This window comes from Struthio camelus, chromosome 1 (genome assembly GCF_040807025.1).
Source record: "Struthio camelus isolate bStrCam1 chromosome 1, bStrCam1.hap1, whole genome shotgun sequence".
Taxonomy (NCBI): domain Eukaryota; kingdom Metazoa; phylum Chordata; class Aves; order Struthioniformes; family Struthionidae; genus Struthio; species Struthio camelus.
The window spans coordinates 42,195,108-42,220,057 of record NC_090942.1 but is presented as its reverse complement, the minus strand read 5'-3'; the positions used below and the strand labels follow the sequence as shown (position 1 = coordinate 42,220,057).

General features: G+C 37.9%; 1 protein-coding gene across 1 annotated transcript in view; it reads right to left on the bottom strand.

Annotated features, from left to right (window-relative positions):
* Positions 1-385: 385 nt before the first annotated feature.
* Positions 386-24,950, bottom strand: part of TRHDE (thyrotropin releasing hormone degrading enzyme) — a 225,609-nt gene continuing 201,044 nt past the window's right edge. The window contains exons 16-19 of the mRNA XM_068935803.1: positions 12,575-12,742; positions 11,831-11,971; positions 6,921-7,002; positions 386-4,688 (exon numbers count right to left, since the gene is read on the bottom strand). Of these exons, the coding sequence (XP_068791904.1) occupies positions 4,545-4,688; positions 6,921-7,002; positions 11,831-11,971; positions 12,575-12,742 (535 nt within the window). The 3' untranslated portion in view covers positions 386-4,544. The remainder of the gene's footprint in view (positions 4,689-6,920; positions 7,003-11,830; positions 11,972-12,574; positions 12,743-24,950) is intronic.

Here is a 24,950-nt window from a genome sequence, read left to right as displayed (position 1 = left end):
ACCAGCACAGGGACCTTCTGCCCCTCCCGTCTAGTTGAGGGAACCTTGCATGGGGTCTCTCTGCAATTCACGAGTTCCCAGCTGCCTTCCTGACCCAGTCAGGCTGACAGCAGCGGTGGATGATACAGCCAGCAGTTTTCAGACTGCGTAAGGCTGGGAGAGCAGCCTATATTTAGGCAGGTCAAAAGCAGGAGGACTGTCTGTTTATTTCCTCGTGCTCACCCTGATACTGTGGCTGTAAACTCTGCGTCAGGACAGGCAGCACAACATGCTGAGTGCTCGTTACAGAATGGGTGTTAACTAGAGTATATTTAGATAATACAAATTTGTGATTTATATTTTCAGAGTCACATCCCTTTTCCTCAAAGGAAAAAATTTACGCTTGACTCAAAGTCTCTTTTAATTGCGTTCAGTACTGTTAATGATCTGGGAAAACAAATCCTTATTCAGTAGGTACCTAAACAAGGCACCCTTGTCTGCAAATACTGGCTTCACTTTAATATTATCACATTCAAACAAAAAAGACATACTGACATTCTATTGGAAAATTATCTTTACAGAGTGTATTTCACATCAGCATATATATAACATTTTCTTCTCTTCTTAGCCTTTAGTCTTTACAATTAAGGATTTAATTGTACGGTCCAGGGTCTTTGCTGTGAAAGCACCCCTCTGCATCAGTAGAGGTATTTCCTTTGACACTCAAAAGCTCAATGAAATACCCACAATTGCCCAAAAGCTACACAAAATTCATCTTCAGTTTCCAATATAGTATAAGAATTCCTGCTGCAGTCACTGAAAAGACCATCCAAGGTCACATACTTGAGGGTACTTACTGACATATGAAGGTTTTCATCAAAATCACTCAAAATTAATGTTCAAGTACTCCCAATAAAAGCAGAAGTGACATTTCATTTCAGAATAATGTTTTCACGTTGTTCTGCTCTAGTCACAATTAGTAGCTACCATCATTTTAATAACTATCAATATTGAATATGAGAACCATTCTATCAGCTACAAAGTAAAAGGCTGAGGTTTTTTTATTGTGGACAATGTTATAAAAATATAACAGGTTACCATATTGTTATGCTGGCATTGATTTGCATCTATTCATGTGTCTTCCCATATGCTTTAATATGCCATAAAGAATTAGTTACAGCAAAGGATCCTGAGTCATACAAAGGCTAATTAGAGATACAGGTCTTACCAAATCTCTATACAATGACTTGTGGGGTTTGAGTGAGGTCCACCTCTGCACTAGATCCATATTTTGCAGCATCTCCTCTCACTAAAAGGGACAAAATGAAATCGTTGTATTTGAGAATGCTGCAACATTCTGCTGTTTTTTGTGTTCTTTGTATTTGAGAATGCTGCAACACAGACCAAATTATAAAAACAGGGCCTGTCTTTAGATAAGGACAAAGGAAGAAAAGGACTGGTAAATAGAATAAAAATCAATAAGATAAATAGATTTTTCTAGGTGGACTTATTAGAGTATTCCATGAGGTATCATAACTGTGTGCCACTTAAAAAAAAAAAAAAAGATTCTAAAGATATAACTAAATAAAGGGTTTTTGAATATTGTAGAATACAGCTCTAGTTTTCTTAGATTTAAGCCATTTAAATTTTATCCTGACTGCATGTGAAACAGAAACATACATAATATAAAAAATAAAAAAATAGGTAATTATAATGGAAAGGCCAACTCAACCTTAACTATAGCAGTATTATCAACATTACTATAATACAGTAATTATAACCAATACATCAGCAGGTATGTATAGTAGATGCAGCTAGGGCTTGATATTTGTGATATACCAGTTGCTCAAGGCCACTAAATATTTACATCCATCAGCTACATGTGCAAGATCTTCAACTCATATGAGCAACAGTGGAAATATCTGCTCACTGCATAGAATACATAAAAACCAGACTATCAGCTTTGGAACATATTGTTAGCCTGTCCTTCATCTGTAAAGACCAGAAGCGTCTATGTACAGCCTGAAGGTATATGGTTTAATACGCAAAAAAGAAGGAACCATCAAAGAGAATTTTGACAGAATTTGAAATGGACAGACCATTATGTACACTACTTTTCTCTGAAATTCCCAAAGCAATCATGTTTGAGGGCTTGGCTTTCTGCACAGTCTTCGGATAACATAAGTTTGGGCTTCATTGAAGGATAGAGGCTCTATTAAAGAATATTTGGCTTGTTTTTTATTATAACAAATCTGCATGTGATTTTGTTCAGAAGAAATCAAAAATGTGAAGCTACATATTGGCATTGAGGTTGAGTTTGGTCAACCACATAACATAATACTTTCCATTTTAAAAAGCCTTTCATCAGAGGATATTCAAGTACTTTGCTAACATTATCAGGCCTCACAACACCCCTGCGAGGTAGGTAAAATACATAGTAGGAGGAGGACTTCACTCAGCATGTTCATGTTATTGTCTCTGGGTGGAAAGGATAAGTTCACTAGCATTACAATCTAGCATAGACACTTTGAGCTTACTATAAGGCAAAAAGTAAAAAGTACAATAGCAAAGGATTCCCTCTTCTTCTGGCTATATGCGGTCAAACTATTATGTAGTGCTACACACCACCAAAAAGTGGGGAAAATGCCCTCACAGGGATTTCGTGCACCCAGCCCACAAAATAGCATCCTCTGCATGGTAGAAGATACAAAATGAGAGGCTCAGGATGGATGCTTTAGCCCATGATAAGGGTATGGTAGCTTACTTACAGGATGTGTCTACTGGTTCTTGAAGAACAGGGTACCACGGGAGTGAGAGGCTAGAAAACAATACTCTCTCCATGTTACTCTGATAGTACTTGAAGATGCCAGGTTTTGGTTCTTTTCACTCTAACACTTCCACTCTTGAACAGCTTACTAGAGATGAGCAACTGCTACTATGACACATTTTGGTAATTTCCATGCCCTGAGAAGGACTCAACCAGATAAAATGTCTATTTGCTGCTTTCACTCGCCACATGCTCCCTACTTATAGGTGATATTGTGATCAGCTGGTTGCGATGGGCTGGGCTGGGCTATAGAAACGTTGCAGTACGTCTACTTTCCTCACTGAGCTGCTGCAACCTGCCTCTTGTAAACCCTCTGCAGTTTTTGCTTCTCCATGGCACAGACATGGGCAAGTATTTGGCCCTACGATAAATCAGTTTTATCTTCAACATAGAGCATCAATAGCACAGATGGTCATTGTACAACTAACAGTTCGACTATATCGCCAGTGTCTCAGATTAAGAAAAAATGAACAAACACATGATTTAGAAAAGTATCACTTCCCCGGAAAAGTTTATGTGAAATATAAGAAAAGAGAAAGAAAAGTTTTCTCACTATTAGGCAATACTAATATCCACACACACACACACCCCTCTTTCTCCATATTTCACTTTTCTAAGCTGACATAAGTGGTACATCCCATATTTGCAAAAATATTGCCCACCTGGAAAAGCTGACTTGTCTATCGTAATAAATCATTACAGAGGCTGGTCTCTGCAACTCAGCTCTCTTGGTTAATTCTATGCCTTTGCATGTAAGACATCCTCCCCCCTTTTGCTAATTTCCGTTTGAAGCTTAGGTTTATTTATAATACTTGTGCATTATCAGCTGCACTACTAATTATTGCATGGGTTGGGTGACCCATCATGAATATCACTGCCTTGTAAAATTGCTCAGAAGAGGTGGTTCATGGATTCTCTCCAATCAACTATGCAAAGTTCTCCTCATAAACACTGCATATGCTGATGATCAAAACTATATGGTTGCACTGATCAGCAGCAAATAATTCTATATAATTACAGTGCATGAATGATATCCCTCTCACACATCCATTTTCTCTCTCTCTTGGTTTCTCTCTCTCTCTATATATATGTAGTTTATTTAAACATGGGAATATGCAGCTATAACAACAGGCAACTCAAAAAATGAGCTGACATCTTTATAATCATTAAGAGAAAATCTGAGTGCTGGACTACTTGGCAGCTAGGAGGGACAGCTGATTTTACATCTCATACTGCCCTTACTTAAAAGCCATTTCATTCTCCTTCTTTCCTTCCTTTTGATCCTTGCAACACTGATTGTCAGAGACAGTCTTTGTGCTTTGTATAATGCCCATTTTTGATGTAACAAGAATTCACATACAAAATGTGGCTGTTATACGTAAGCATGCTAGAACACAGGCAGGGACAGTACAGGCATGCACAAAATAGTCTTTGAAGGATTTTTGTTTGTTTGTTTTTTCTTCAAACTGACAGTAACATTTACATGCACCACTTGATAATATCATGTTTGGTTGTGTACATTGAGGACTGAATTTCATAAGCATTCATGACCTTCTCTTCTGCAAAACTTCTTGACAATTTTGCAAGAGCCCAGTGAAAAAAATCCATAATTATAGGAAAAAAAAACCTCCTCCCTGCAATCTGATTTTGTCTTCGAGAGTTTAATGTCAAACATCCCTAAAATTTCTCCTTTTCCTCTTGCAGAACTTCATGTCCAATGGTCAGCTGGAAAGACCGATTAGTGTGTCAAGGATTTTCTTAGCCACTGGAATAGTTCTTCCTTATAAAGCCTTTGCCACCGCACATTGGCTTCCACTGTTTCCACAGCCCGAGAGAAAGAGGCAGCAGCTCCCTCTTCATAAGTCTTTATAAAGTTCTTTAGCTGGAAATACAATTTAACATGTTAAATTTGCAGGAACTAAAGAAAGTAAATATTTCAAGAGCACATAAACAAGCCAGGCATTTAGGACAAACCTCCCCAATCACTGTTGAAGTAAATGTAATATCATGCAGAGAGATTTAATACAAAATGTAATAAGACAGCACAACTCTGTCAATTACATGTGATGCAATTGCTTCAAATTGCACTGGAAGATATGGACACGTCAATGCCGGATCACATTAATATCATTTCCTCTGCTTCTACTATCGCCCAGCTGCTGTACTTCGCAGACAGCTGGGGTTCTCTGAACTTTCCATTTCTACTTAGGAAAATAAATTGGAAGCACTGGAAATTCTCCCCATTCAAGTCTATAAGCAAATGTTAGCAGAACGTAGCCCCGATGCCCTTCGGTTTAATCAAAGTTCATAGCAAATTTATTTAATTTTGATTTGCAGAACCCTTTTGTTTAGAAAAGGAAGGGATGGTTTCAGTGCGAAGAGAACAGCAAGAATAGCAAATGGGCACACACCTGATGATTTCTGAACTCTCGAAATAGATTTTTTCCCTTATGAGAAATCTTGGATCTTTTCTCAGCAAACTGAAAAGGCCTTTGTTCTGTTCTCATGTACACTCAAATTATAGCACTAACATTTCGATTATTATAGCTGATGGCCCTGATGTGCTTTGAATTACTGTCCTCTTTAAGTGAGGAGAACTGCGAGGATGATCTGCACAGTAGGTTGCTGGTTATGTTGATTTGTATAAAATTAGTTGGTTTCAGCCACACTTATTGATACTAGTAAACTCGTATTTCCTGGTGATGCCATATTACCTTGTGCATTTAAACCTGACTTCCAACAACTTCTCTTTGTGTACAGTCTCAAAAATGAACAGCTGGCCCTGCAACTATTTCATTTGCATCACATTTGAAAAGATAGAAGGAACCTGGAAACTATCAAAATCAGACTTGACCTGACATCTGCGCTTCTTGTACTGAAATGCTTATATGGCCAGGATTTTTTAGAGGAAGTATAAACAGGCAACTTGCCAGCATTGCCATGGAGGTGGAAACTGAGGATACAGCGGGCAAGGATACTCACAGCTGGCTAGTACCATCCTTGCCAGCTGGGCAGCCTTGAGGAAATTAGCTGTGGCTCTTCCCAAAGTTCCTGAGTCCGCTGGGCTTGAGCGCAAACAAATGGTTGGGCACAAACGTGATAGCGCAATCAGAGTTCAATTAATGCTAATTAACTTTGACTGTGTAAGAACCAGTTGATCTAGGGGGTAATATAAAGCAGCTGCTAAGCAGGATGTAACACACCCTCATAACTACCTCAGTTAGGGCAGATGTTAAGTAGAAATGAGAGATCCTGGCAATCTAGATGAGAAGTACTCAGTATTTAGAAAAAAAAATTACTGTGGTATCTTTCAGCCAGAATGTCAGGGTTAATAGCTTTTCTCACAATGAAATACTGCAGGCAAGAGAAGAACAGTGAAGGCATTGGCAGCTTCTCCTACTTTTACCACAGGGGTTTTTTAGGGCTGTTTATTTCCTCTGTAACCTAAACCAATATGGGTGGAAAGAGCTCATATTTAACTTCTCAGCTAACAAAGTCAGGAAAAAAGACTGACCCTTCCTATCCAGCCAGGCCTTTACTCCAGGCTGACTGAAAGATTTGTAACCAGCAGTTTTCCTTTCAACATCAGAATACTTAAAAATAAGATTCCTAAGTAAATTATATTATATTTAAGACAACTCCAAAACCCTGCTTCAGGTTGAAAGTTCAGTTCAGGGCCTGCCACATCCTATTGGAAGAAAAAGAGAAGAAAGATTCACTATAGCAAGATTCAGCAAGAAGAGAAGAAGAACTGCAAAATTTTAGAGCACAGAGAGAACTGCCTGCGCTATCCACCTCCTGATACTCCTTCTATCTGCTCAGGTGCCTTCGCAATCTGCTCTTCATCCTCGTGCTGCATAGCTGCAGGATGGGCCTGTGACTCCAGCTGAGCAAGCTACAGTTCCCCAACAACCGACAGCTGTTCCCAGCAGCAGTCCTTCAGTGCTGCTTCAGACTGATTGTAGAGGAACCCAAAATGACTCATCAGTCCCCTGGGACTGGCACATTTTTTCATCTTCTCTGACCTTAGCAGCTACTGACACCTTTTGATCCTGCCCTGCTCCCTGCTTACAACAAAACCAGCCTCAGGTACTGAAAATGATTTAAAAATTACCTCTGTTAGTTCTTCTTCAGTATTAAGGAATTCCGTAACCCCACTGATCAGCTTGGAATTCATAAATAATGCTTCTCCATACCTTCAAGAGCAAAAGAAGATACACAGAGAGTTAGTGCAAGGGTGAGGCTAGTTGAAAATGAGAAAATAATCTCCTATAAGCATGGAAGAAGACCTGGGACAGATTCTGGGCAGCCAAGAGAATAGCATTGGAAACAGACAATGTTTCATACTGAAAACCTGGACTGAGGCAGTTTTTTAGACCTAAGTATTCGTAATTAACTTTTAGTGCAAGGCTATTAAGCAGAATGAGTTTAACTGCAGTCACAGATGAGAGTTCCAAAAAAGGAGAAGACCAAACCACACAAACGTCTTGTGCTTATGAAACAGCTTTCCATGTAAGGACAACAAACAGCTCAAAATACAGGCAGCAAAGACAGAAAGGAGCAACAACTACAGAGGAGTGTTCTGAGGAACCCTTCTAGCTGCACCATTACAGTAAACTTTCTGAGGTTTTGCAGTCTTCCTGCATTTTGTGCTCATCTTTCTCATCTATGTTACTAACAGCCCTTAGATAAGTGAACTGAATCAAATTCTATTGTTCCAGTACCTGATAATTAAAATAAGCAATATTGATGAAAAGTAATACTGCTAAAAAAATCCCCTGGGCCATGATGTAGCATCTACAAAGAACCAGTTTGTCAATGAAGATGTGAAAGCTTGGGCACAGAACATTTAAAGGCAAATGTATAGCTGGATAGGATATTCAGCTGCAAGCAGCAACGACATCCTGCAGATACGTGCTTTGAAACTGTTTGTTGAAGTGCTGCCATTCTGCTTGCTTGTCCACAAGCTTTCTCAGTCTCCCAAACAAAGCATCTACACCTCTTGTAAAATACACCAGACTACTCCTGAGTTTTCATATTCATTACATGATGGAATGAGTTACCTGACGAATAGTTATCCTTACCTATATCTACACGTATATCCAAACAGTACCTAGCTAATCTGAATATGATCGTGTTAAGGATAGGGAATCCAGCTCCCCTGTTAGATTTCCATAAATAATGCTAATAGACTTCACTGCAATTAGGTTTATCCAGGGGAAGAACTTAGTTTACACATTGCTTTTATAAACTGGTTTAGAGGGTGAGTTCAAAATGAAATGAACTAGCATATCCACTGCTTTCTGTTCTGCTTCTGTTAGTCTGATATTAAATTAATTAGCCTTAAATGCTTAGCTACTAATGTTAGCCAGACAGTCCTTTAGAAAGAGAAAAGAAAGGGAAATGGAGAGAATGAGGGAGTGAGGAGGGGAAGAGGAAGATAGAGTGGGAGAGGAAAAGCGAGAAGGAAGTGTTTTTTGAGAAGTTTCTGTTTTAGGGGAAATGTATACTGTGCTGCTTGCTGCCTGGAGCTTGCATGTAGGGAATCATTGCTATAAGTATCAAAAATCCTACTCCTTGACCACTAATAACTGAATTATTCATGGATATTTCAGCAAGCACATCTCTTTTTCCAAAACTTCAGACACACTGACATATACAGACATCCAGAGGCAAAGTCCTCCCATGGGAAATATGGATTTCATGGTCTTTTAAGCACGTTTAGGCTTTCTAACAAAGTCCTTTATTGTTACATTCTCAGCTTAGCCTCATAATTGACTGCTTGGAAAATTGGAAGCTCCGCTTGATGGGGTCTTTTGCGAAGGTTACCAATCCACTTTACAGAAGTGACCCCACGAACACCGTTGCAGGGATTTTATTTTTCTTGCAGCCTGTGCTGTATCCATAGGGTAAACAAAAAATAGCAAAATTCTTTCCAGTGGAAACTATTCCTTCATGAATACCTGTGCTGGTTACTGCCCATTACATTTATGTGGTAAAAAGCCAGCCACTAATAGCAATTTCTTTGTGGGCTCTACTGTCAAAAACTCTGGTAAAGTCACCTTCCAAAATGATATTTTGCAAGTGTGAAATATAAAAATAAACAGACATCTGGGAGAAAGCATTTGCTCTTGCAAATATAAATCTTCCCACTTTTCACAGAAAAAATAATGGCATTGCAGAAACAAATGCTTAAATGCTTTGACTCCCTGGAAACTTCTTAAGAGTCATAGACTCAGCACCTGCTCCTTCTGTTCTGGGGATCTGAACTTCTAGTGCCTTATATTTTCAAATGCTTTGCACTTGTGTGAAGTAACTTTGAGTAAATTTGGCAGCATATTCCATTTACTTTGACAAATTCCCAAATATTGACAAATGATTCAGCCCTTGAGAATGGATGAATTCTTACTGGCACATGTTGGAAAAAAATTTTCACACACACATGCAGGCACACATGCAGGCAACACACACAATCAGAATGATTTAGAAGCCCAAGTCCTGCATGCTCAGGTAACAGGAATTCAAACATAGCATTTTCTTTTTTTTTTTCAGGATTTCATAAAAGTTAACAGTCTTAGTCACACTAATTTCAAATGAAAAATTTGTTCGTCACCTCAGTTTCAGAGTGATTTTGAAGATTTTATACGTTATCCATATCTGCTAGACAACGTGAATACAAGCCTACTGTAATAATGTAAATGGCTAATAATATTTTGTTGTCATTGTTCTAACTCTTTGATATGCAGTATTTTCAAGCCAGAGGAAAAAGCGTTAAAATTTTAATCACCCTCAGCTATTTTGCCTTACTGTCTCAAATGTCAGCATCTTTCATAATAAATTCAATGGAAAATACCATTGAGATATCACTTTATTAAATTAATGTTTGTTATAAAGTACTATAATTTTAAATAAAATTAAAGGATGACATATAATTGTGGAAAAAATATACTTGAGCCATAATTCTGCAATAAAGTTTGTATTTTAAAAATGTGCTAGTGGGGCAAGCTTAAATCAGAAGCTTAATTTTGCATGCTATCATGTCAGTATTTCACTGAATATTTTAAGAGAAAAGGTATTAGACTAATAGCACCCTCTGAAAGTCTCTCTAAAGTTTTAACCTGTAATTACAAAATAAAGTTATTTTCAATATACATCAGATATCTAAAGCTTGTATAAATTATTTCATTCCATTGCACTGAATCCATTGACGATCAATAGGAACTCTACTGGACGTCCCTTTCAAAAAAAACGCATAAGGCAAACACCAACTGCTACAATCCTTTTGGTGACTCTGACTTGTGTTGGACTCAGTATAGATAGCATAAAGCTGGTGTTGGGTGAAAAGATAGTAGACAGTAACAGGTGTTCCATGAAGCCTTGCTGATCATTAGGAAAGCAGATATCACAGTGATGCATATCAAGTAAGATAAAATAAAATTCAAATTTTAAGTCCAGTTCAACCATTTAAAATTAAAACAAGCAATAAATTTGGGATCTGATATAGTTTTCTAAATCTTATCCAATTGTCTACACTGTCTAAAGTTGTCCGTGTCTAAAATCACAGGTGTCAGCTAGGTGGTCCGATGCACATATACGCTTAGAAGGCAGGACACTATCTTCTGTGTATGTGCTTGTAGCAATACAGATTTTGACACATTTATACCTAAATTCTGTACAAATCCCTTAAGGAACCTGAAAAATTGCCTGCTATCCTGAACATAACTAATTTCACTGGGTTGCATTATGGGCCTGCCATCCACTTTCTGAGTAAAAGTCCAGTTCTTTGGATAATCATACCAGAAGCAGAGGATTCTTGATTTTTAAACTCTTCAGAACTCTCATAGCTTTTTGGAAATTGCTTTTGAAAAGCATGCTCCTGCAATATAAACTTCCAAAACTAAATTTCAGCTCAAACCTATTTTCCTAGTTGAACAACTTCTAAAACCTACTAAGCTATAAAATATTATCCAAAGCAGGATGAACAAACTTTTTGAATCTTTAGGGAAGTTGCACAGACACACTCTGAGCTTTCTTGGCTTTTTTTTTTTTTTGATGCGGTGACACTAAGAGTAAGTTGGTACTTCTGACATGAGGATTCAGTTACTTAAATTTAGGATCTTAAAAATACTGTTTTAAATATTTTGTGGTATCCTACATGGCCTCCTGTGAATCCAGAAGTGAACAGATCTCCAGTACGTTCTGTGGCATATCTGCTAATGCCATAAGGGTGGCTTGCCTCTCCTGGGCTGTCCAAAGCTCTTGGACACCAATGTTTAAGAACCTGAACCTCACGAGAGTTATGGCCCCTTCTAGTCTATCAGTATCAGATGATTTGCTGTGAAATCTCTCAGACTCTCAGGGTGTCCCTAAAGAACTAAAACATTTTCTCATTCATTGCATTAATATTGAAGTCTTCATCAAAAAGGATTTTTAAAATGTTCACTGGGCTTCTCAACAGGAGCACATAGCCCATGTTCAAAGAGAACATAGGTAGGTATATGAACAACACAGTCTCCTTCCTGCTCATCTGTATTTGATTCACAATATTTGAAACTCAGAAGGAAAGGAGATGACACTACATTAGCAATAGAAATCATTTTGAAAACTGAGATATTTCAAAAAGTTTTTTTTTCACAGTTCAATTAATGTGATTGAAAAGAAGATTTTTTTTCTACCAGATCTAAAATTAGCAAAATTCCTTTGGGAACTGCCATTTCTTTTTTAAATCTATGTAAAAGTAGGACTGCAGCAACTGACATACAGATAGAATTCATTATCACAAACGCAAACATAATACAATACTAGATATACAAACAGATGATGACCAGGAGATAAATGTTTCTATGTATGTATGTGGGAATCTATGAATAAATATATTCATGATTCATATTTATTTATCTCATATTTGGATAAGTTTCCTTATTTATGGATAAAAAGAGAAGGGATCAGATTCAGGAACACGTTTATACAATACTTACATGAACAGTATCAAACTAAAACAATGAAAATATTTTTTTAATTTACCTGGCATTTAATATTTTCCATTTTTCTCTGAAAAACTTCCAAGCAAGATCTCTTCCATGTGGATTTCGAGCTACATGGATTATCACATCAATTGCATCCTGATCCAGGACAACTTCTGAGTTGAGGGATAAATTCAAAAGCCTGGTGGGAAAACAAGGACAAAGTATTTAGCTTCACCTGCTTCAATACATGATCTAACAACAGCATATCTCAGGATATGCTAAAAACTCTCAGGAAAAAGCAATGACTGCCAAATGCTTTAAATCTCCAAGTTGCATTTATGGTTTTATTTCTGTGATTCCAAAGATCAGACCAATGTCTGAATCAAATAATCTTGAATTTTTCTATTGAATTCTGGTATTTTTAGAAGATAGCATAACTGGAGGTATGTAAAAGGATTTCAGTAAAAGCTGAATTGAGACTTTTATGTACATTTTAAAAAATCAATAACAAGACTAGACTGTTCAATATGTTTACATAAAGAGTATATTGATTAAAAAAACAGTAATTATCTAAGATTTCAAACATTTCCATTGAACATAGGACAATTTGGAAGTGAAATTACATGAAAATGTGTCCATTTTCATGTGTGCTAATGCAAAAATATAAGATAGTTTAAATAGAAAGTAAACCTGTGCTTTAAAACCAAAATTCTTTCATTTAGACCAAAGCTCAAGTGATAATTCATAAAAACTGAGCTGATTATCAGTAACCATCAGATATAATTAAATAGTATTTTTCTACCTGTTAAGCAAATTTCTGTCATCACTGCAAGTTAAGGCTTCTAACAATATTTTCTTTTCAGACACTGCTGTGATGGAATGAAATTTCATCCAAATGAACTCCCATACATCTTCATCCATCAGTGAAACTCCGGTACAGTAGACAATGTCTCTTACATTAAGTGGGATTCTAAAAAAGAAATCAGTAAGATCGAGCATTGCAGCCTCTTGATACTGGAAATGAAGGAGGAACATCACTTTTAGGTGATTACAAAATTAAAGGGCAACAGTAACCATTTTTTGGTGAATTACACTTAAATATAATAACTCTTTACCTACACCAAAACCTTCCCAGCCCTCCTGATGGATTTTCTGATAGCATAATACATGCCTGGCTTTTATTTCATAACCCTGTCACAGTGTCAGAAGCTTATAAGTTGTGGTCTTCTATTTCATCAATACATAATATACCACATAACCTGCAGGACACTTTCACAAGCTCTCCAAATTAGCACGGGATCTTATCACTCTCTCTCTTTCTGGGCTCTAAGCCAAATCTCCTCTTCTTGTCCTTAGTACTGAGTACTCCTCCTTGCTTGTGTTTTAAAGCACTCTATCTTTGTACGGTAACGTACAGGTAAGGAAGGATGTGCTCAGAGAAGGCTACTTAAAAACAGTACATTTAGGAGTAAAGAAAATTCAGAGATCTGTTCACCTATTCAGCAGACTAGTATAAAATCAGCAATGCTATAGGAGGGTTTTGGATGAGGAGCTCAAACAATATAAACTCAGACTACAATTAAATGAAACAATCTCTTGAAACTGAATTCAGACCTAGTAAAGGACATGCATTTGTACCATTTCCTTACAAAGAGATCTGAGTTGGGCTTTCAATTTTCTATCCTACTAACATTTCTGATACAAATATTACAAGTGGAAACATTTTCCAGTGAAAAATACTTCTACTGGTAAGGCTAGACATTTCTCAGATAAATATGTTCGTGACTTGCAAAAACAAACAAACAAACAAACAAACAAATTCTCTTTTTTTGCCAGTAAAAATTACAGCAAAACATAGTACTCTAGTGATAAACAGCTGGGTTGAAACACCTCCAGAACTTCAAATGTGAGGCCTGTTTAAAGAATCTGGAAACAGGTTAGGCTATTGTCAGTGTCTAGGCAGTAATACAGTGGGACAAAGAATAAAATTACCTCTCTAAAATTTGATATCAAATCTTATACTATACAAAAAGAAAAGTTGCATCAAGACTTTCACTCTAAGACTTCCATCAAAGTCCTATACAAAAGACCAGACTACACCAGTCAAGAACCAAAGAGGCTCTTTTACTACCATCTATTCACCCTTCAGAAAAATTCTTCCTCAGAACTTTTTTGTTGTTGTTCTCAACAGTGGTGAGTGTTTTTGTAAGAAATTTCAGCTAATCCCTTTGGCAATTTTTGAATCCCTGGGAAATGAAACCAGCATGGCTTTTAGCATTTCAAAGTTTTGGTTGCTCATCAGTGCTTCAGGAGGAAGCAAGCAAGGTAGAAAACTATATATTGATAACTGTGAAGGGATAAAAACTGTTGCTGCCTCTAAGGGGTCCCAACAGCTGTGGTGGCTTTTTGAGGTCAAGCATAAAAAGAATATGTAGCTAAATCAAAGCAAAACTGAAGTAAAACTGCACCCCTCCTCCTCCTCCCTGAAGACCTTTGGAGAATTAATGCTTACTGCTTTTTTGATATGCTTTTTCTCAGTGCTAAAAGTACTAAAAAAGTCCTGAGGTCCTCTTTATTCATAGTCTCTGGTTAGCGTAGTCATCGGCTCACAGGAGGTAACTGCAGTTTTAGTTGCAGTCACGTGAATACCTCTGCTTCCTGAAAAATTTATAGCGCAGGCCCGTGCTAACAGAACCACACAAGGCCAGCTTGATTAGCGCTGGTAGCTTGATAGCTTGCATTTGATGCAGACCTACTCAGCCATTTATTTCGGAGTAAACTCTCCAAAGCAAAACTGAAAGGGTAGGCAAGAGACCTATAACCCATTTTAAAACTGGTAGGAACATAAGCCTTTTAACTATGCTCAGCACACACCAGCGATATTGCCTTCTGAAGCAACATCGTATGTGCAGTGCCATGAACTGCTACTATCTAGCCAGGCTAGATTGGTGCCTACGATGCAGATCCTAGAGTGGTTCAAGATCTTGTTGTTCCTCTCCCTCCTCCACCAAATCACTGCGTGAGCACATGCCCATCCCTAGCCATGGTGCACAAGCAGCATTGCTGTAGCTATGACCACAGGGTACGCAACTTCTACATGTTTCTGCCACATAGCTGCAACCTGCAGAAAATGTTAGTTCCTTGGTTCTTCCCTCTTGATGCTTTTTTCTGTTTTCTTAGATTTTTTCCCTTGATGTTCTGATGCTCTAGTAAATTGGGCTTGCACTGAAAAAAGTTAGTAAGTCTCCTAAGACTTATCAAGGACCAGTTAGTTGGTCTTGGCCTTTGTCTGGTCTGTGTAACTGCTTCCGTGGTCCCTACAGAACAGCTCTGCCAAGATTAAGGAAACTGGAAAATTCTTAAAGCTGACCAGATCCATTAAAAGAAATTATGTTTAAACATACATAGCCAGTGAAGAAGTCATCGCTTTCACCAGCCCTTTCAGACTACTGTGTTTTGATTCCCAAAATCTGAGTTATCATTAGTAAAATCTGAGTTTGGGTGACATTTTCAGAACTATCCAAGTGAGTTAGTTGCTGAATTTCCATTTCACTGTAACAGAATTTTCACCTGTTTTTCAAAAAGTGCATGCAAAAGGAAATTGCGTACAGCTGAGTCTACTAAAGAAAATAAAGATTACATCTTTAAACACAAGAATTCAAAAACTACTAAAATTATTGGAGCAGATACTAGGCTGCTTTCTTTGTGCTGGCTTGTATCAGTTGAGAATGAGGCTTACAATTTTCTAAACAGCTGCAACTTTATCAAAACTTCAAGCTAGCAGTTACAGTAATATGCATATGCAGCCATATACACATATAGTGCATACAACATATAGGTGATATTAATTGTCACTATGTCTTGATTTTGACAGTCTCTAGTTCATTTGTTCTTAAAGTGCAACTTCTATGCTGGCTGTATGCAGCTTCTATGCTCTTTGTCTGCTTTAATTCGGGATTTAATAAACTGACAACAACCATAAGGGTGCTAAATTAAAAGGAGTATGGAATGCTATCCTGACAACAGGACCAAATGACTGGTTGTCCCAAATCTGCTTTATCCTATGATATTTGGGTATGAAGAGCTGAATTCAATCAAGCCTTATTTCAGTGACAGAATGACTATATATCTTGACACATAAACACTAAATCACACGTAGTTCTTGCTGAGCTTTGCTGGCAGAAATAATTTCTTTGGTTTATTGAAAGAGATGCAACTCAGCCAACAGACACCGCAAGGAACTATAAGGCACCTGGAAAAGCTAGTCCTTTGTTGGTTGATTGTCTCATTAATTCAAGCAGGAATTGTGTACTGGAAGCATTGTCACTCTGTGTCTGAATACAGTGAGCAGCACAGGTAACCTGGGGTGGATGACCAAACCCAGAAGAAGACAGCAATCCTCGCTTGTGAGGTTTACCTTTTTGAAAGTTACAGTAAAATACATGAATTCAATAGGCTTTCCCAGCTACTCCATCTTCTACGTTCTGTGTTCCCACACTACTGATTTTAGCAGCAGGGCAGTCAGTAACTGCAGGATCATTTGCACACTCCGAGAAGGAAGGAAGACTTAAGAGATTGATGGCATTGATCACATGCCCACAGTTTAGATGCCACTATGCTTTTTGCTAATTAAACTCTACAGCTACCGGATCTGTAACAGTGTACTTGCAGTGCAGCAGCAGATCTATTCAAAAACATCTGACCAAGTGCTCTGGGGAAGATTTTAGGTCTCTATGTATAAGCAAAGTCATTAGGACAACATAAAGAAACCCATCAAACCCCACAAACCGAAACATCAAATCAAATACTGACTTTAAAAGCCTTAGCTTCAGAAACTACAAAACCTATGGCTATGGAAAGCTACAAATTACTCCTGTGAGAGGTTTGTAATAGGGGGTTCCTTTTTGTGGAAATGAAAATTGTTTATGAAAATGTGGATATCCCCAAAGTCATTTCTCTTTAACTATTGCCTCAACAGAGAGCCTTCTAATTGAATTTTCTTCCTTTGTGGAGATTTTTGCTTTCTCTCTCCTTCAGTTATTATGGGCCTGCGTTTCATCATTATCTAAACATGTGAAAACTCCCTGGTCTATAGATTTCTTCGTTTTATAGCTTCATGGAAAATGTTGCTCTAAAACTGCAGTTCTATGGCACTAGATCAGCGTGTGCAATGTTTGCCTCCTGCATTAATTGAATCAAGTGGAAAAAATTAACCATTGTTTCAGTACTGCTTAGGTAGTAACACTATAGAATGTACTCCCTTGTTACATGAAATCTCTTCCGGGCCTTCAAACCTGCTCTCATTTTTTAAGTGCTAATATGATTGATGGATACTTCAGAAGAATATAGATAAAAATTAACTTTTGAAAGCATCACTTTAAATGGCTTTTATTTGAATACTGATCCAATTTATTTAACTTTATTTTTCTTGCTTAAGAGATATGATGGTGAGGATGAAATATGGGGCTAGCATAGATCATGTTTAAAAATTAAACACTTTGGGAAAAAAGTTAAAAATTAAACAGCTAGAAAAAAATTAATTAAAATCGTGCTGTGCCTTTACAGAAATTTTTTTTTTTTCAAGAGGGAATAACAAAGCTCTGCAATGAGCTAAGAAAAATCTTCTGAGTTATAATTAATTGGTACATACTTGCTCCTATTTAAAGTACATGCTAACAACTGGAGATACATTTATAAAATTGGACCATAATTATTTATCTTCTGGGCAAATTGTGTTCTATTTTTTTTCAGTGTAATTGCACACAGTTTTTTGAGTAAGTGACAAATCTCAATAGCATTTAGGGTAATATTTGATAAAGAAAATTAACTAGAAATATTATTCTTTATTTTTGCAACGATATAACATTTAGCTTAAGCCTATTCTTCTTGATAACTATATTTATATCCTTGTTTAGTAGGTTACAAAGCTCAGACAAGAAATAACAATGAAATATCGACTCACATGGAGCAATGCATTGGCACTTTGTCAGCAGATACGTGGTATGGATTGTGTTATGAGTAACAGCAAAGCACAGTTTATTTGCTAAGGCGGCAACCCCAAAGCTTGTATTTCCATCTGTATTACAGAGCTGCACTGCCTGCACCACTGCGCACACACTGTAGGGGAATGTCCTCTCCCACAGTACACGCGCGGCCTTGATTACTCAGGTGCCTGTCATCCATTTAATTCAGGGGAGACTAACTGAGGATCCGGCTACTCAGGGTGTCTGTAGCAGGGCTCTGTACAGAATCCAGGTCTCCTGATTCCCAGTGTTGTGGTTCAGAGCAGGTATCTCAGAGATCCGACCAGGGCAGGTAGAGAATATATCGTCCCTCAACTGATGGTTACTGCTCCTGTCTCTTCCCACAGCAGATATGCCATAACGGAGCATGCAACTACTCCTAGCATATTTCAGTTCAAACTAAAATAGAAGTTTAAGTCCTCTACAGCTTAAGTTTTACTCGGCTCTGGAGCAGACGAGAAGTACTTATTTCATCAGTCAGCCTGCAAACATGTAGGGCAGCTACCTTCACAAGAAAACACTTGGCTGTACTTTTGCTTACCTCTCTCCAAAAAAGTTTCCTACTGAGCCGTGCTAGCTATTCAACATTGACTTTACTGTCTGAATGGTAAGTAACACTTCTTTATGCGACTTATCTCTGAGTGGATATTTCTCATTTTGTCCTTTCTGGAAACTTTTTTGCAATAAAAATATGGCCCTCTCTATCCAGTTGTTTGCAGAGTTGTGGAGACTTTTTTTCTCATTCCTGAAGTGGAAAAATTGGAGAAGAATCTAGCAAACTTCTAAAGGTTTTAAATTAATTACTGTTAACTCATAATTGCTGTATATAGGGTCATTTTATTGTGATCACCCATGACAGTCAGAAGGTAAAATGCTACCTGAAACAGTCACCCCATAAAGCCCTGTTTTGTCTTTCAGTTACAAGATGAAATCCTCTCTCTTTTCAGACATACTCCCCAGATCCTTTTTCAGATCCAGCTCCTAGCACTAACTCCTTGATTAACACATGCACTCAAGAGTCCCGTCTTCCTCCTTAAACAGTTTTATTGACTTGAGTGCAAGATTCTACTCAAATGTTGTAACAACCTATTAATTAGTTAAATCACTTCAGCAACATTGGCTGACTCTTGCTGGCAAAACTCCAGTAACATTTCAAAATAGATGAATAGCTATGCCTGAATTTTTGTCAGTAATTAAAAGTTGAGAACACAGAAGAAGGGATCTGTTATATTGTTTTACATTTACCACACATTCGTGCATGAAAAAAATAAAAATAATTCTCTAATTTTTTCATGTTTGCTGCTAATGATTTCCAAAAATAGCTGGTGGGCAACAAACTCAGGAAAAGCCTCTTCTAAGCAACTAGCAAAAACAATTAACCTGTTGGCCACAATCCCACAAATACTTATGTAGGTGGTTAAACTTAAGTACGTTTATAAGTTGCTACAAGACTATCGCACTACTGTGCACATGTGAAACAAAGCAACAAAATTACACAAATCAACAGAAAAAAGAAAGAACACTTTGTTTGGAAAAGTGTTTGATTTTCTATCGCTTGAGCCAGACTTCATTGAAATGTCTATCAATTAATGACTGGTAATTTGTGTTATTTACCACTTCCTCAGATCTATGGGTAGTTTCATTTGTAGACATGTTACAGCCACTCCTGCAGTGCAATTTATTTTTCTGGTGGCATTTCCAGTGAGCAGTTAAAGGTCTAGCCAAGCATACACACTGTCAATTTTGGCAGGTGGATTGACATGAATCCATTGTCCCTTGAAGAGTAAATACTATTTCTGGACAGCAAGTATGGGAATTTAGTATTCTCAGATTAGGCTTGTTAGTTACTACTGTCTTTGTTCAAACTACCTGATAGAAGACCTTTTATTTCATTGCTTACACCACTGTTACAACTGATAAACAATTAACCAGTGTTCCTACCAGTCACAGCAATGTTCATAAAAAGCCTTTGAAATGGCTAACAGAAGCCAGCAGAAAAGCCCATGCCCCCATAATTACACTTAAAAAGATATCAGATGAGACAATTAAGTCCTAAGATGCTATCTTCCAAGATCTTCATTTCATTTTTTTTTAGCAACGGTTTCATCTGTAGTGCAAAAAGACACAGATGTACTCGAACTTGAAACTCACAGATGGAAGAGGCAAATTTATGGTATGTTCTCCTTTCAGAGATCTCTGGCCCTATCTCAGCACTCCAACACTCCTAATCCAGGAAAAACCTGGATGATTAGAGACCAGAACAGATTCAAACTTCAAGATTTGCATTCAGGATTGGCTGGCAGTCCCTGCTGCTTCTCACTCATGAAGAGAGAAGAATGCAAACTTCCTTGACCCCCGGGCTTCTGAATGGATGCCTACTTCGGTCTGTTGCAGGGCAGCAGTTTGCATCACACCTTAAACATCATCTGCTCTTCTGAACGTTGCTTTCATTGGCAAAGGAAAAAAGAAAGCCCATGCCTTCCTCTCTGTTGACTTTTGAATACAGTCAGAAAGTGGATGCTGAAAGTACACCCAGAATTGCAAAACAGAAAAAACTACGAAAAAGAGGCTGAATACTGAACTCTACTATCAAATAGCAGGGTAAGTTCAGCTCTGTTGATGAAGATTAGCAGACTGTTACCAACGATAATGAAAATGTTACTCCAAAGAGGGTCAGTGTAACAGATGCAAGGACAAGAGATGCCAAATTTTCAGACATGGAAATGAACCCACAATTTATGCATGTTTATTGTGATAAAATATTGGATCCTCTCGCTTGTTTGCTTTGGTGTCAACTGCAACCCAGTATTTTAAATAAACGAGAGGGACGAGAGTCCTCATGACAGACAAACAATAGTGTAATAGTAAAAACTACATTAAACCCCTGGCGATGCAAAGCCCAGATCAATCAAATGGATTTACTAGAAGTTTTCTAGGGGTATTAAGGGGATTCCAGGAAATTAATTAAAGTTATCTGTTTACACTTAAAAGGCAGCAACCAATAAATGGCCAAGGTTACACTTCAAAAGACGAAAAAATAAGAGCAAACTGGAGCTATGAATAGTTAAGGGTTTTCCAATGGTTTCGGTAACATCTTAGAGAAACATTAACATGTAATCGTGCCTGATGCAGTACTATCATCTCTACTGCTCATTACTGCCCATTAAGAGAAGACCAGCATCAGTGCAGCACTACTAAAAGAACCAGCATACGAACTCTTCTTCATCTGCTAAAGACAAAATCGGCAGCTCAGTTCAAGACAGCACTCTCACATGTTCACACTAACCTGTCTAACTTTGCCTGAACTGAGCATACTTCCGCAGTCCACTTTACCAGCAGAAATGTGTGGCAACCTGTAGCTGATGGAGGGTAACAACAGCTAGAAGAAAATCACATCTGCAACCCACAAAGCAGTTTGCAGAACATGCTTGTGTCTATGGGGTAAGTTATGCTTTGAGGCATCACAGTGCATATTAACATGTCGTATATTGCTATGATAGCTCATGTCAGGAGTTTCCAGATTGCAGCTCTCCATACATTCTTTACTGAACCTTAGAAATATGCATTTACTCCATCTATCCAAGGCCAAAACTCTGAAAATGCTAATCCTCTTAAAAATGTGTTGTTCTTTCAGAATAGATATGCAGCAAAGGTTAAAGGGGTTAACAAGGCTGATTCTCAAGCTCAGGCTGGCATTGTATGGTAATTTTGTTAATTTTTTAGGTTGAACGACAATGCTGTTTTATCTAAGGAGTGTGAATAATGTATTTCTTCACACATGAAAGAGCTTCACAGGGATGAGCCTAGTTAAATGAAGATAGAAGCAAACATCTTCATTTGCAGCCAACTGTAGCTGCTCTTGTACAGCATTCTGCTGTAGACTGAATTCCAGTAACTTTACATTCTCAATCCACGAGGGAAATTTCAATGGGCTTACATGTTTTGTACTACTTCTGTATTCTTCTAAACACAAGCATGGAAGTTTCAAGGGTTTCCATTGCTCCAGTATAGAAATGGCAAGTATCCCAATTTAACCAAGCAAAAAAGTTTACCTTGGTATCAAGTCAGAAATCGATGCAGGCTTTGGAGCAACCTGTGCTTCAATCACACAAAAATAGTGAAATGATTTAAATTCAGTGATTAAAAAGACAGTTAGCCCTGCCTTGAAGTCTGGTCTCAGATTTTCGGTTGAGAGAAATAATATCTTTTTTTAAATACAATTTCAAGGATTAAAATACGATACCAATTCCTAGACCAGAACAATCAGATGTCTCCTATTCCTAGAACCCATTATGTGATGCTGCCTGTTTAGTTTGTGCCTCATAGAGCCAAACTTCTTTTCCAGAGTTATGTTCCTTGTTTTAGTATCATGTTCTGCCCTGAAAAGTGGTAGTGAGCAATATTGCCTCAAAGCCCTTTGCATACTAAGTAATCCTGATATTTCAGGCACACATGAAGCTGAACTCTCCCCCTTACTAAGGTAACTTTTCTATGAAATGTCACTTTGCAAAAAAGTGTGAGGGAGGGAAAGATAGAAAGTGACCCTCTGTGCCCTGGAGGCTAATAGTCACCTGAACAAGAGGGATGGAGGTTTAAAGTCATGCCTCAAGGGTTAATTACATAGATTAGAGAAACATTAAATAAAAACCACAGGCAATCTTAGAAACAGGGGTTGGAACTCAAATCTCCCTCCCTCAGATGAATGCTCTCATATTTGAGTTAGACAGCTGTATTCTTTCTCTGTTAATGAAATAAATCCCAGTGGCATAGCTTCAACTAGAGGAGGAAACTGTGCTGCAGGGTCTTAGTCCTGTCCCAGACATATCATAGATAGATGGCCAGGGTGGTTTTCCGTGAGGTACCAAATGTGAGGCTTAGGTATTAACCTGGAGATCTACCACAATCTCAGTTACTGCCTTAATCACAGAACTATTTTTTAAAAGGGGGGTTAAGTAGCAGCTCCTCTGCCAGCTGTTTTTCAAAAGAAAAGGAGCAAGCCTTTTTCTGCTTTAGTGACACTTTTGAAAGGCATCTTTTGAAAAGACCCCTAACTCTTAAGATTGCTGAGTGGAGGGTTAAGAAGCCCTCCACTCAGCTTGCTGGCTCTTGTCAACCTCCTTCACAGATTCCCAGATTTCCTCATAGGAAGCCTAACTCCAGGCATTTGATTATGCTCTGTGAACCAGGTGTCTAAAAATGAGGCGTTGCAACATCTAAGTTGCTCAGAGATTCAAGCCTTCAAATAGAATAGAAGAACAAAAGGAAGGATAAAAAACTTCCACTTTACTGCATGAAGGATAATGTTGCAGACCTGTGTAATTCCATAAGAAAATCTACAGTGCTACAGCTGAAAATCTAATGGGGTTTTTCAAATACTGCTGGAAACACAAAGAGGATCTCTGACTTTGTGCTATGAATGACCACTATGTTGCTTGGTGAGCAGTGGCAAATTATTTGCACGGTAAAGAACACGTAATTACAAAGTACAAACAGTAACTGATTACTGTGATTATTTCAATCCCCTGGAGTGAAGAGTAGATGGTAATTAATTTCTGGACCTATCACACTAAATATAATTACTGGGAACCACAGCAACTGTAGGCATATGCTGGTAAAATAGAGTTTTAGATGTTACTATATTTGTTTGTTACCTAAGACTTCATCCTCAATTATATGCTAGAAGTAAAATGCAGAAATATTTCAAAAGAACTTCTATGGATCCATAGACTTACTAAAAATATGGTTAAAAAGTTAAGAGTTTTAGCATTTCTACAACATTATTACTTGGTCATTCTGCACTAATTTCTAATTTTGCACTGATTTCTAATTTTGCACTGATTTCTAATCCACTTCATTCTAATTTTGACTGCATTAATTGCCAGGGAATCAACAGCCTCCTTTACGTGATTTACTTCCTGTGCATTTATGTGGTATTAGTTTATTAAAATTCTAATTTTGCATTGATTTGGATCCCGGGGCACAAGCCCAAATCCCAAGTCTCATTTTGGTGTCTACTGCTTTAAAGAATTTGTTGTCCTTCCAAAATGCACTACTTGAGAATTAGCTCATTGCATGAACCACCAGAATAGGTTTTTGGGGGGAAGAAGGGTGGGAAAGTTGCAAGTTTGCCTTTATTTTTACTCTCATAGTCCAACTCAAATTATGCCTGTATGCAAAAATATCATGAGCTTGAAGATAGCCCAGGCTTCCTTTTTGCACAAAATTCCTCTGAATTTTCTCAGCAGAAACAGTACCACCTAATTCCCACTAGGAAGACCATCCACAAACATTGCAGATCTCAGATATTTCCTGAAGAAACAGCACCACATAGGTAGAGATACTCCTTTTCCTTTGATTATTTCTGAGTTCTGTGGAACTCTCTCTTCGTTCTCTGGCTATACAACCTCACCAACACTGGGCTTTCTTGGACACCCCAAGCAACACCTTTGGTCTGTTTCATAAGATGGAAAAGCATCTACGAGAACTTTTAATGGTAGTTTTCAGCAGCTACACCTTGACTCATTGTTGACCAGGAGTGGAACAGGCATGGATATATACATTATCTGCACCTCTGACTGCTTTTTCTTACCAGGCATTGGAAAATGACCAACAGCATGAGTTTCCTCTTCTTTGTGAAGACATGAGAATTGAGGGATTCCTGCAGATTCTGTGGCGTTAGTTTGCAGCAAATTCACAAACAGCTGTTAAGGGCACCAAACTGAGAAAAAACCCTCTTATTGATCATAAAGAGTGCACAGTGGCACCTGTTGGATGTGCTCTCTGCATGTATCTTGCACTAATCTGCTTACCCTTTACACTTGAGTTAGCTATTGTCTCTGAAGTGCTAAATGAGGGAGAGGTATGACTCAAACATCATGTTAATTAAATTCTTATTATAGAATCATCATCATTTTCTTGGTGAAAAAGGAAGGAAAACAAACCCAGATTTACTTTCAGGTTTCAGTCTGAGTTGATTTAAACTGACTGAAGGTGATAGGGGGTACCTTTGATTTAGCAGCAATCTGAACCTTCATAAATGAGCAAACATTGATGGACTCTACAACTGCTGTTACTGTGAAACATAGGCTGATTTTACGTCTACCAAGCTGCTAGAACATCTCCCTGCTATTACTAGTAGCCTTTGCAATGTCTTTT